Source organism: Nematolebias whitei, chromosome 4 (genome assembly GCF_014905685.2).
Source record: "Nematolebias whitei isolate Nwh7 chromosome 4, NemWhi1, whole genome shotgun sequence".
Lineage (NCBI taxonomy): Eukaryota > Metazoa > Chordata > Actinopteri > Cyprinodontiformes > Rivulidae > Nematolebias > Nematolebias whitei.
Window position 1 is genome coordinate 5,287,518 of NC_056501.1, and position 13,684 is coordinate 5,301,201.

Below are 13,684 nucleotides of genomic sequence, written 5' to 3' on the forward strand. Positions count from 1 at the left end.
GTAGAGATTAAACGTGGTTCAGTTTTTCTTCCATGTAGAGATTAAACGTGGTTAAGTTTTTCTTCCATGTAGAGATTAAACTTGGTTCAGTTTTTCTTCCAGACCACTGTAGTAATTTAAACTCACTTCCGCCCCCTGCTGGACTCACCGTGCAACTGCACTTTAAATGTCCATTAGTGACATCAACAGTTTTACAGATTTAACACGTTTGCGTGATGCTTTTTGTTTAGATGAAGTTATTAAAAAGAGTGAATTATGTGAAATATTTGATTATTTATCGGTTTATTTTTTAAGAGAAAGTATAAAAAATACATTTGGTCTAATCTTCTCAACCTCACACTTCTTTTACTCAGGTTAAAAGATGAAAAACTAGAAACTGATGAATTTAAAAACTTCTTTCTGAGAGCTTTGGGTGAGTACGCACAGTAACTAGTAAAAAAACCCAACATTTTAAATCATGCAGTAATTGTTTATATTTGCAGTTTAATTAACCATAATATAAATTATTGTGGCCTCTAATGTTAAATAAAGGGATTCTTTATTTTTAATAAGACTTATTAAATCTATAAAAGTAAATTTTGTTGCTTTAATGTTCAAATTATACAGTTTTTATTTATTTTTTCATCCAGTTGGAAACATCATCCTGCCTGGAAATATCATCTCTTTGAGTTATTTTGGCCGTTCCTGCAGTCTTCGTGTCGAGAGCTTAAGGGGGGAGGATGGAGTCACCCTCCAGAGACCGCCTCCTCCCCTGGGAGTGGCCCCTGATCCAGAGGAGTCCTCGGTGCTGGACTCCACATCAGCTGACCTCTCACAGCAGCTCAGCAGGCTCACTGTGGAGGACAACACGGATGGAGAGCCTGGTCCTGCCGCCAGCACCCCCCGCCGACCAGCTCCTCTCTCACCGGCGGCTCCCTTCACACCTTCCTCCAACTCCCAGAGTCCCCCCATCGCGTCAGAGACTGCTGTCAGTCTGGAGGACTCACTGAGCCCAAATCAGGAGGAGAACGTGTCCACGGCGCCCCCTGCTGGTGTGACCAGCACCGACACCTTCTACTCTCTATCATGCTCCACCAAAGTGTCGTTCAGAAGCAGGGCGGGGCCGACAGGCCCAGAGGAAGCAGCTCAGAGGTCAAAGGTTACATACAGCATGATCGGCGGTCTTAGCAAGCAGCTGGACGTCATCAGAGAAACCATCGAGCTTCCTCTGAAACGACCCGAGCTGTTTTCCAACTACGGTGCGCCGCCTCGTACATGTAACCGTTTCACCTGAAGCGTTTTACCTCATCAAGGTTAATTGTTCCGTTTCTTTACAGGGATCCCTCCTCCCAGAGGGGTTCTGCTGTACGGGCCCCCAGGAACAGGAAAAACCATGATTGCACGAGCCATAGCCAGCGAGGTTGGAGCTCACATGGTGGTGATCAACGGCCCGGAGATCATGAGCAAGTATGGCTCCGACGCGTTGCATCAGCCTGACTGAAGGGTTAGATCAGGGATATTCAAGTGGCGGCCCGGGAGCCAAAACATGACCACGAGTGAACTCACTTCGGCCCACCAATGGGTTCATTTTTAAATAAAACTAGATTTTAAATCGTAAAACAAACTTCATGAGAATAACTGCTGGTTGAATAGCTCTGGGTTCGATTATACGAGGAGGAAGTTAGATTGAGTGAAAGAGACGTGTTGTGCTTCATGTTGCAGGTTTTATGGCGAAACAGAAGGACGGCTGAGGCAAATATTCACCGAGGCGTCTCAGAGGTAAACTTGGTCATAAATTGGTAAAAGTGGACGTAGTATGGTGTAGTCGGACGTAAACGTTGTGCTGCCCTGCCCATAACCAGTTTAATGAAGCTTCATGCACATGTGCATCATCGTTAGACGGAGGGTTACGTTCACTTTTCATCACGTCAGCTTCAAGGTCACATCACGACCAAAGGTCAAGGGGCCATTGCTGTAGACCGCCGTACAACAGTTTGTCGACGGGCGTGTAATGTGCCGTGTGCAGTACTTTTGTCTTTTCTCTGAATCTGGCAGGCAGCCTGCGATCATCTTTATTGATGAGCTCGATGCTCTGTGCCCGAAGCGAGAGGGAGCTCAGAACGAGGTGGAGAAACGAGTTGTTGCTTCTCTCCTGACTCTGATGGATGGGATCGGTTCAGTAAGTCTCCCAGCTGCATGTGACCCTCTCACATCTGGTGTTCGTACAGCTGTTTTATAGCTCCGTCTATAATCAGGTCACCGGTCGATCGATGGCGTGACGCTTATGTATCGCTTGCCTGGTTCGGCCATATCGAGGGACCTAAATCATGTAAACAACCTGAGCTGCAGCACAAGAAAATACCTAAACGATGTGGCGCAACAGACATTTAACTAACACTGTAAACAAACAAACAAACAAACAAACAAACTGAGTTTTACACATTTCTCCCTGTAACAAACAGCCAGAGAGGAAGAAACAGTCAGAAACTGCCGGCAGGATTTACACTTTGTTACTAACGTCCCATAAGAACAGTGCAGACTTTCACCACAGGCTGCACGGATGCATAAAAAAGTTGTGCATCATGGAGCCCAGTCACGAGAATCTGCACCGGGCGGCGTGCGAGGATTGTTTTTATAACCTTATCAGCTCACAGGCAGACACTGATGCCCTCGGCCACCCAGCTGCACGTGCAGGATCACATCAGCTCTCTCTCTCTGAGAGAAGATCTCTCTGCTAACTCAAACACATGGCTCATGGGCAGTTAACATTCTCCACCATGGAAGTTAAAAACATCCATTGACCAACAATCCCCTGACAGTAACGACCGATCGAAGTTTAAACACATGTTCACAAATGACTCCTCTAGTACTTTACACAGACTAGAACATTGCCAAATACTTTCATAGTATTTTTCATATTTAAATATAATCATATCTAACTGGGTGCTTTAATTAAGTGCTGGGTGTAGTCCGCTGGTTGTTTTTCCGTGCCGGCGTAATCCACATCGGCACATTTTCAAGCCACGAAACTCCCATTTCTGTACAAAGCTGGATTTAACATCTGGAGGAAGTTGATCAAAGTAACCATTACACAAGGCAGCAGGACACGGCTGCCTCTGAACCAGTATGAAAAAGATTACAGATGAAGAACTTTCAGTGTTTCAGCCATGTCTCTGCAGGAGCTAGACCCTCAAGATGGCCACCAGCTAGCTGCGGGGAGCGATCTGTAGACAAGCCCAACGGCGTCTAGAGGACATGAAAACTTAAAGTTTGTTTTCTCTTCGGATCATTTTTAGCCCATTACAGAGCTTGGATCTCTAACACTTGTGTGTCTTCGGTTTTATTAAAAGTCAGTTTTCCGTCAGAGTACGTGCAGGCGGGTCAGCAGCCGCTCGCTCAGAGGATGCACGGCTGAAACACGACCGCAGCAGGATTCCTCATTAAGGTCCTGCAGAAACCATCTCTGAGTTCTGGATGAAGCTCAGACGCAGCGGGTCGGACCTCTGGAGTGTCGTTTGTAACGTTCTGAAAGGCATTCTGGGAAAGAAATCATCTGAGGTTGCTCTAAGCTGCTGTTGTCCCATAACTTTATTCAGGTGGAACCGCCGGTCCCCGAGCAGAAAAACAACAAAAAAAGAGGATTGATGATATTTGTGTAAATACAGCAGCTCCTGGATCTGAGTTCCCGTCTAACAACCGGTTTGTGGAACGTGGAGAAGCACTTCCTGCTCCTCACCGCTCCTGCCTGCACCCTCAGCCACGCCGAGCATCAGAACGAGCTCAAAATTTTTTATTCCTCAACAGCTGAATGAGTCAACCCAGTCTAAGATGGCCGCCGCAGCACATTAACATTAGCATACCCAAACGTGGCTGTAACTCAGTCGATTTTACAGATATTGAGCTAAAACTTGATGAAGTATCTGAGCATTATCCCCAACTTAGCATTACTTTTTAGCATTAACTTGTCTGTTAGCAAAATATCTTATAAATCTTTCACTGGCTGCAGATCGTGAGCTCGTATTCGTCTGGAGTCAACCTGATTCAAGATGGCTGCCACAGCTAGGCCGCAGTCGATATTCACTCCTTCGAGGAACGCTAGCTTTTTAATTAAAGTGAAGTTTTAAAACGTCATTTCCACTTTAAAACCAATAAATGCACATTTTATTTATTTCCCATTATATAATTAACTAATCAAAAATACTTCTTTAATTTATTTTGAGACTGATCACTGATGCACACGAAGGGGACGGTCCTTTAAAACAGGTTAAATAAACTTATATTTATGGAATTTATTGTTCACTTTACTTATTTAAATTAAATCAAGAATGATTTTATTTCCTATTTATTTTACGAGCAGAACTGATCTCACTTAACCTGAACTAAGTTTTTTAAAATGCACGTTTTTAAAACAAATCTCGACATTTTCACATCTTTTTTTTTTTTTTCCACTTTTTGCACGACGGTCTGTGGACGAGATGATGCGTTCAATGACTGACTTTTGTTTTGTGGTTTTAGGAGGACCACTCAGGCCAGCTGTTAGTCCTGGGGGCCACAAACAGACCCCAGGCCCTCGACCCGGCCCTGCGCAGGCCGGGACGCTTCGACAAGGAGCTGGAGGTCGGTACCACCCGTCAGCACCGCCGGACAGGAAGTCCCGGGTGAGCAACAGCTGATCGTGTGTTCTGCTGGCTTCACGGCGGCAGGTGGGGGTTCCCAGCAGCGCGGAGCGGGCGGACATCTTGCAGAAGCAGCTGCGTTTCGTCCCGTGCAGCGCCACCACGGACGAGCTGACGCGGCTGGCGGACGTCGCTCACGGATACGTGGGGGCGGACCTCGCAGCTGTTTGCAAAGAAGCAGGTGAGTCGAAGAAGGCCGGCGGTTCTGACCGCTTACGAACGGGGCGCCCCAAAGTGTCGTGGAGCGGGGCGGAGGGCGGACGAGCTGGAATCTCATCGTTCATGTATATTTTTTTCACATTGGGGTCGAGTGTTCAAACCGAGAGCGGCGTTCAACTCCTCCAGGAACACTTTCTGTCTTACGCTACCTTTAGCTTGTAGCACGTTTAGCTATTTTTAGTAAGCTTTGTCCTACTTTTATTATTTAGCAAACTTAGCCTTTAGCTACTCTTTTTATACTTTAGCTTTTAGCTAACATTTTGACACCTTGAGCTACCCTTTGATATTTATATTTTTTAGGTTGTTTTTGCTACTTTTAGCTTCCAGCTATCATTTTGCTATTTTAGCTATTAGCTAGCCTTTAGCTACATTTAGAATTCCGCTAGCTGTTTGCCACTTGTTGCTTGTTGCTTTGTCTTTTAGATAGACTTTTGCCACTTTTAGCTTTTAACTAATCCGTCGCTGCTTTTACCTAGCATTTAGCTTTTTTAGCATTTTTCGGTTTTGCTGCTTTCAGCTTTTTAACTAACTTTCTGCCTTTCTGACATTTTAGCCAGTGTTTTTCTACATTTCACTTTTTGCTAGCATTTTGCTGTACTTAGCTTTTAGCTGACCCTTTGCTGATTTTAGCTAACGTTTTGCTTTTGTAGCTTTTAGCGAGAGGATTTTTTATTTAAAGATTTTAACAACCTTTTTGCTTCTTTTAGCTTTTAGTTAATGTTTTCCTTCTTCAAACTTGTAGCCAGGTTTACTTTTAGCTAGGCTTTGTGGGAGTGGTGGTGCAGAGGTTAGAGAAGGTGGGCCTGTGATTGGAAAATCGCTGGTTCAACTCCCAGTACTGACAACATCAAAATGTGGGTGGGAAAGGTGAAGCACCCACACCTGCCTCCACCCTCATTTGCCCCTCTCTGGCCCTTGAGCAAGGCCCTTAACCCCCACCTTCTGCTCCCCCGGGCGCCCTGATGGCAGCTCTCTGCTCCACACAGAGGCTGTGGCAGCTCGGTGTCTGTGGTTGCGTCAGGAAGAACATCCGGCGTAAAACAATCACAGAGTCTCCGTGCGACTTCGATCACTGTGGCGACCCCTGAAGAGGGAGCAGCCGAAAGAAAAAAACAAAAACTTTTAGCTAGGCTTTGATTTTTTTTTAGCTTTGAGCTAATCTTATGAAAGATTTTGCTTTTAGCTAGTGTTTTGCTTCTTCTGTGCTTTTGTCTGTCTCAGCGACGTCAGTTCCACGTTTCAGCTAAAAGAACAGCTTCTCTCGTCTTTGCATCGATTTCCTCGTCCCTCCTCCTGAAAGAGTTTTCGGTTCACTCTTGTCCTCGTGTCGTTTCTCCCTCTCGCTCCTCGTGAAGGACGCTGTCCAGACCGGGATTCTTTCTTTAGTTTCAACGAGCGAGACGAGACGTCCTCTTGGCCCGGTCCTTGTGCAGACGAGGGTCGTCAGCGCAGGAAGTTGGGACTCTGTGTGGTGTTTGCATCAAACCACCACTTGCTGTGAGATTCGTGTGCCCCCTCGCCGCACATCCCGGGGACGAGCTCGGTTGTTGCGCATGTGTGTGCGTGTTCTGCACATGCTAAATCACGGGGGTCTGCGTGACGACTGCGCGAGCGCATGCTTGTTTGTTTTTCTGTGGATGAGCGTTTCTGTGCGACCCCGTCCGCCTCCTGGGTGGTCCCGCCGCCTCGGGGACGTGGCGTATTGCCTTTCCAGCTGAGCAGGGGAGCCGGGAGCGCTGCTCGGAAGCACAGAGCGTGATTTACTGTCCGCAGAGGGCCAGACGTGACTGGCAGTGTTTTCTGAAAACCTCCTCGCACGCCCGAGGGAGACAACAAACCCTCCAACCCCCGTCCGACCCGCCTCGTTCCCTCAGAATCTCCAAACCAGAGTCTCCCAGAGAAACTCGGGGCTTTCTGTTTCCCGCAGGAGCGCGCACGCTGACAGCTCTGATGACTTTCATCTCATTTTATTGTTCTGTGTTGGCCGCTGACAGTAAATAACAGATTGAATGAAATATAATACAAACTCTTGGTCATTTAAAAAAACATCTTTGGACATTTTTCAGCTCCAAACCACACAAACCGCTTGTGATCTTGTTCTGATGATGCGTGCATCGAGCTAAACAACGTTTGGTGTGAACCAGGTCGTAGGGGTTTGGTAGCTTCTTTACTTCAGGTGAAGCAAAAAACAATGAATACAAGTGAAAAAATAAAACATTAAGCCTAACGTGCTTTCCAGATGAACACGAAGCCCTTGCAAAAACTACAAACTACCGTATTTTTCACCGTGTACGTCGCATCTATTATGCGTCACCGCTGACAACCTGGATTTATGGGCCGGTGTTGTGCCAAAAATCAACTGGCTGCCAAATGGCGGCCGCAGGAGCGTGCACGGGAGGACTTTAACAACAATTTAACAAGATTAACACCTAAAAACAATTATTTGTTTGCTCGATATTATAGTAAAGGTGTGTCTCAGTTGAACTTTTACTTAATAAATGCACTTTAATGGTCAAATAAGCTGCATTTCACCGGGGCGGCGCAGAGAAATGAAGCTGGTCGACGGTTGATCCAGGCATGATCCCGGAGCTAGACGAAGCAGGCTGACTTTCATTCAACCTTTATTTATACAGGTTAATCCCAATGAGCCTCAGGGAAACCGATTGTGTCATTAATAGACACTTTTACCTATTACATGACGCAACGGCATGCCATACTACTCGAGTGCCATCTACTGGCTGAAAATGGTAGTGTTCAATATTTTCAGTCAGAATGAATGAAAACGGTCATATCTCAGCCAAAAATTGGTTTATAAATATGGGAAAAGAAACAGAAATGCATCACTTTGGTGTATAAGTTGCAGGGCTTGCAAATTATGTAAAAAACTGTGACTTATAGGCCCAAAAAATATGGTATATGTTGCTTCTGGACCAGTAACTGTTTTATTTTGAAAAGAGAACAAGGGTGAGAACTGAATAATTGTTCGTTGCTTGAGTACGAAGTTGACTGGAAGATAGCAGGAGACTGTTACTGCAAGGAATGTCTAAAATAAAACATTTAAGTTTGCACGAACGCAATCGAAGCCAAAGACGGTTGAAATAAGGGGCGCTACAAATGAGTTTGTCATACAAAGCGCAGTCATCCAGGTAGATAAATCACAGAAAAGGTTCAATCAGGTCATCTGGACAGTTTCTTTTTGGGAGAAACGTTTCGTCTTTCATCTGAAAGACTTCATCCGTCTAAGACCTGCCAACCCAGATCCGTCGTACAAAATGCACCTCGTTGATGTTTCATGCCCGTCCTCTGTGGGATTCCCAGGATCTGGCTTTACACATGCAAAAAGGGACCATCCATCCAAAACAATCGGGCTGGCTTGAAACACACCAGTGAGGTGCTATTTATACGACGGATCTGGGTTGGCAGGCCTCAGACGGATGAAGTCTTTCAGATGAAAGACGAAACATTTCTCCCAAAAAGAAACTGTCCAGATGACCTGATTTAACCCTTTTTGTGATTTTTATCATAAAAGAGATCCCTCATCGTTTTGTGCAGCGGTGTCCAATCTCAGTCCCCGAAGTCAAGTCAAGTCAAGTCATATTTATTTATAGAGCACAATTTAAAACAGATAGACTGTTATCAAAGTGCTTAACACTAAGGGTAACACTGAGAAATAAAAAGCAGTAAGAATATACCTTAAAAAATTAAAACAACAGCATTAAAATGAAGACATGGAACAAGATATACTAAATCAACTCACACAGTATGAAACGCCAGAGAGAACAGATATGTTTTTAGCAGGGATTTGAACACAGGAAGGGAGGTGGCATGCCTAATGTTGGGGGGTAGGTTGTTCCACAGTTTGGGACCCATGACTGAAAACGCCCGATCTCCTCGGAGCTTCAGTCGTGTTTTTGGAACAACCAAAAGCAGCTGATCGGAAGATCTCAGAGCCCGAGAGGGAACATATGGTTCCAGTAGCTCAGAGAGGTAGATGGGTGCGAGGCCATTTATGCATTTATAGGTCAGGAGGAGAATTTTGAAATCAATCCTAGTTCTCACAGGAAGCCAGTGTAGGGAGGACAGAACTGGTGTGATGTGCTCATACCTCGGTGTACCGGTTAAGAGCCGAGCTGCAGCATTCTGGACGAGCTGTAGCCGTGAGATAGAGGCCTGGCTGACCCCAGCATACAGTAAATTACAATAGTCCAGGTGGGTTGTGATGAATGCATGGACTAGTGTCTCAAGGTCGGGTCTAGACAGCACTGGCTTGAGCTTAGCTACCTGCCGCAGTTGGAAGAAGCTTCTCTGCAGAACTGAACTGATCTGTTTGTCGAACTTAAAATCCGAGTCAAAAACCACTCTGAGGTTTTTAACAGAGTGCTTCAGATAAGGCTGAAGGGAGTCCAGGTTCACAGGATAAGAGGCGGCAGCTGAGCTAGGGCTAAAGACAATGACTTCAGTCTTCTGGTTGTTAAAACTTAGAAAATTTGAAGCCATCCATGTCTTAATGTCGTCCAGACATTTGAGGAGAGGGTGGACGGAACAAGCACTGGCTGGTTTCAGTGGCAGGTAGATCTGACAGTCATCGGCGTAGCAATGGAATGGAATACCATGTTTTCTTAGGATCGACCCCAGCGGAAGCAGATAGAGTGAAAATAGAAGGGGTCCGAGAATCGAGCCCTGCGGGACACCGCAGGAAAGAGGCATTGAAGTGGATAGATTTTTACCCACCTTCACACAAAAACTCCTGTCAGAGAGGTATGAGCGGAACCAGTCTAATGCAGCACCCGAAGACCACTATCCTGCACGTTTTAATGGTTTTCCTGCTCCAGCACCCCTGAGTCAATGGTTGAATGACCTCTTCAGCATGTCCTCGGTGCTGCAGAAGCCTGTTCATCTCCCAGGCAATAAAATCACAAGTGCTCAAGCAGAAAAACATCTAAAGCCTGTGGGACTGTGGCCCCGGACGAGCAGCAATGGACACCACTGTTTTAGAGTGACTTTAAGTGGGAGCAACAAACTTCACTTCTCTAACTTTCTAAAATGTGCTTTATGCGTATGATAAATATTAAAATATTCCAGTTTATTTCTATAGCTCCAAGTCACAAGAAGTCGTCTCAGGGCTCCGTACAAAAACATTCACTTACATAAAAAAAGTTAAAGTTCTCTGTCTGAGGAATCAGCTGATTCTTCACTTCGTCACAGTCTCTCATCCTGAGCGAGCACAAAGGAGACAGTGGAAAGAAAAAACTCCCTTTCAATAGGAAGAAACGTTCGTCAGAACCAGACTCAGGATGAGTGTTTTTCTGCTTCGACCAGCTGGGTTTGAGAGGACAGGAAGGAGGAACGAACAAACACAGAATGACAGGTCCAGGCGAACTTTCTATAGGAGGAACCAAAAAAAAACATGTTCACAAATACAAACAGGTGGAGTAGAGCAACAGCAGCGGAGTGAGGACATGTGGTCAGTTTGTCCTCCACCAGTCTAAACCTATAGCAGCATAACTAAGGGATAGCGCAGGAAACCCAAGCCGAACTTAACTATAGGATTTATCATAAAGGAAAGTCTTAATCCCAGTCTGAAAACTGGACAATGTGTCAGCCTCATGGACAGAAACTGGAAGTTGGTTCCACAAGAGAGGAGCCTGAGAACTGAAAGATCTGCCTCCCATTCTGCTTTTGGAAACTCTAGGAACCACAAGTAAACCTGCAGTCTGAAAGTGAAGTGCTCTGTTAGGAAAATATGGAACAATAAGATCTGTAACATAAGATGGAGCTAGGTTGTTGAGAGCTTTGTAGGTTAGAAGTAAGAGTGCATCGGCCTTATAGAAGACTTATGACCGGGTCCATAATCAGCTTCAGGTTCAGTCGGATCACATTCAGGTACCGTGTTTTCCGCCGTACACGTCGCACCGCCCTATAAGTCGTATCAGTCCAAATATGTCTAATAAAGTGGAAAAATCCATAAATACGTCACTTTGCCGTAGAAGTCGCAGGGCATGCAGATTATGCAAAAAACAGCGACTTACAGGCCGAAAAATACGGTAAATACCATCAAATCTGCTGACGTGCGAAAGGAGACACGTTTTCCCTTTTCTCTTCTGTTGCTACATCTTTCTGGCATTTATTCTAATAATATGTTTGTATTATATTACAGACATTTGATTATTATTTGTTTACATTTTTAACATAGTCAGTCCCTGCTCAGGGTAATTTTGTCGTGTCTACCAAAACGCTAAGCGCAGATGTTTGGTTGTTTTGGTTATGGCTGCAGTGAATCACAAGGTCACGCGATCGGAGCGCACTCTAGTGTTTCTTTTATCACTCTGTGGAGCAGACTGAACGTTTGCGATGGTCGTGTTTGACGTTTCTTGAAGGGCTTGGTTTTTTTACGAACTGTTAGTGGAGTTTGAAAGAGAAGATCCTGGAGTCTTCATTCCATTTCCACCTCACCGTCACTCACAAAACACTGGTTTTCTATTTCTCCAAAAGGAACAAAAGCCAAAGAGGCTCAGAAAAACACCAAGTCGAAGCTGCAGTTGTTTCCTTTCGCTGCTCAGGTAACAATGAGCCGTGGGGGGAGCGTTCGCTCCGACGCAGCGTTTCCTGACAAATAAAAACGAGGGGACATATCACGGCGACTTGAACATACTCGGGTCACGCAAACCATCTCCACACTGCACAGCTGCAGAGACGCACACACAGGCCAGAGGTTTCTAAATTTAATGCATACACAAAGCACGTTTGGGTTTCACATCCTGCCGGCCTGCTTATAGACCACGGAGAAGACTTCGCTTCAGTCGCTCATATGCGAGGACAGCAGTGGGAAGTTGTTGTGCGTGTTTTTTTCTCCGTGCACGTAAGAATGGATGGAAATCTTGATGTCATCAGGGGAGTTTTTGTTTGTTCTGAGGAACAACGTCTTGATGACAGATGATGCTATTCCTCCTGAGCTGTGTCGAAGCAGAGCGAGGACACGCTCGTGTAATGTCTGTCTCACTCGCACCACCTCGAGAAGCCTGCTCTGACTCGGAGAGGTCAAAACGTTGAACAGATCTGGTTTTCTCAACACTAAAACATCTTCGGGCTCAGAAGGCTTACCTCACCACCTAGCATAGTTCTGACAAAAAAAAATCTAATTCAGAATTTTTCACGACGTAAAATGTTTTTATGAAAGATTAATACAACCTGAAAGTACCGTGCAACACAGTGGCTCAGTTGGTAGAGCTGCTGCCTCAGGGGGTCAGCAGATCAAATCCCAGCCCGGGACCTTTCTGGGTGGAGTTTACATGTTCTCTCCGTGCTGCGTGGGTTTTCTCCAGGTACTCCGGTTTCCTCCCACAGACTAAAAACATACACGTTAAACTGACTGGTAACTCTAAATTGTCTCCAGGTGAGTGAGAGTGTGAATGGTTGTTTGTCTCGATTGTCTCTGTGTGTCCCTGTGATTGACTGGAGACCTGTCCAGGGTGTCCCCCGCCTCTCGCACAGTGACTGCAGGATATGGATGGATGGCATGGCGTGACATGGAGGCTGCACAGAAGACTGTTGGAGTCAGTCTCCCCACCATCAGATACATCTACACCTCCAGATGCAGGACGAGGGCCACCTGCATCATGAAGGACCTCACTCACCCAGCACACACACTTTTTTCCCCGCTTCCCTCAGGAAGGAGGTTGAGGAGCATTAAGTGTAGAACCACTAGACTGAGGAACAGCTTCTACCCTGAGGCTGTTAGACTCATGAATATCTAACCAGGATAATCACTGTGATGCCACTTGATTGTTGATATGTGCTGCTGATCTCATGCTGCTGATCTATTTCATGGTGCTGTGCTCATTCATACTCATCTGCTCACACAGACTCTTGTTGGTGCTGCTGTTCGGTGCATTGTTTTTATACTACTAGTGCTTAGCGTACTTTTAGTTAACATTTTTCTTAGTTCATATTTTATCACTGTTTTTCTTTTACATTTTATACTTTTGTTGGATGTAACTGGGACCCTGTGGACATAATTTTGTTCCACCACATGTACCACATGAGGTGTGAATGACAACAAAGTAATTTGGACTTTGACGATAGATGGATGGTTTGAACTTCTTGAGGGGCAACAGGACGTTTAAAAAGAAAAGACAAAATCCAGCACAGATCATTCCTGTCGGTGACAGTGTCAACTTTAGTTTTCACTTATTAAATATATTTATAGTTCTGGAACAAATTAAAATTATTCAATCAAAATAATTTAAGAGTGAAAAATATAAAAACTGCTGTTTTCCTCCTGCAACGTGACCGTCCGGTGGCGGAATCGGTTCCAGTAGGAGCTCACGACTGAAACTGAAGAGCTGAAAATGAGTTTGTGTGAGGAAACGAAGGGTTAAGTTCAGGTTTTCCTGTCAGAGGGGTGCGGAGAGGTTTTCAGTGGGGTTCAGGTGTGGATCCAGACCCTGTCAGCTGGACCTGCAGACCTGAAACCCGCTGAACTTCTCTGGGGTGAAGAGGTAGATGGAGGCTCGGAAACCGTCCAACAGCCGAGCTGGTCGAACTTTGGCTCCAGGAGGACCGAGTCTCAGACAAAGTGCTCAAAATCTGCGTTTTTGCGTTAAATATAGATTTTTGATCTCTTCCAAAGTTCAAACATTACAATTCTGATGTCTGGAAATGTTTGGAAACTTATTTTATTCTCATTATTTCAGGTCTGAAAACCTTTTCTCTTATTCTGACCGTTTGAAATGTTCTGCAACAAATGCGCTCACAAGACTTTTTAAAATTTTATATACATATACATATATAACTAAAAATATGCGTTTTTG

The 13,684-nt window shown here is 45.2% G+C and overlaps 1 protein-coding gene across 1 annotated transcript in view; it reads left to right on the forward strand.

Moving 5' to 3' along the window:
- spata5 (spermatogenesis associated 5) overlaps nt 1–13,684 on the forward strand; it is a 64,652-nt gene that overhangs the window by 4,675 nt on the left and 46,293 nt on the right. The window contains exons 4-10 of the mRNA XM_037675474.1: nt 354–412; nt 630–1,238; nt 1,317–1,446; nt 1,702–1,758; nt 2,035–2,158; nt 4,495–4,596; nt 4,683–4,836. Of these exons, the coding sequence (XP_037531402.1) occupies nt 354–412; nt 630–1,238; nt 1,317–1,446; nt 1,702–1,758; nt 2,035–2,158; nt 4,495–4,596; nt 4,683–4,836 (1,235 nt within the window). The remainder of the gene's footprint in view (nt 1–353; nt 413–629; nt 1,239–1,316; nt 1,447–1,701; nt 1,759–2,034; nt 2,159–4,494; nt 4,597–4,682; nt 4,837–13,684) is intronic.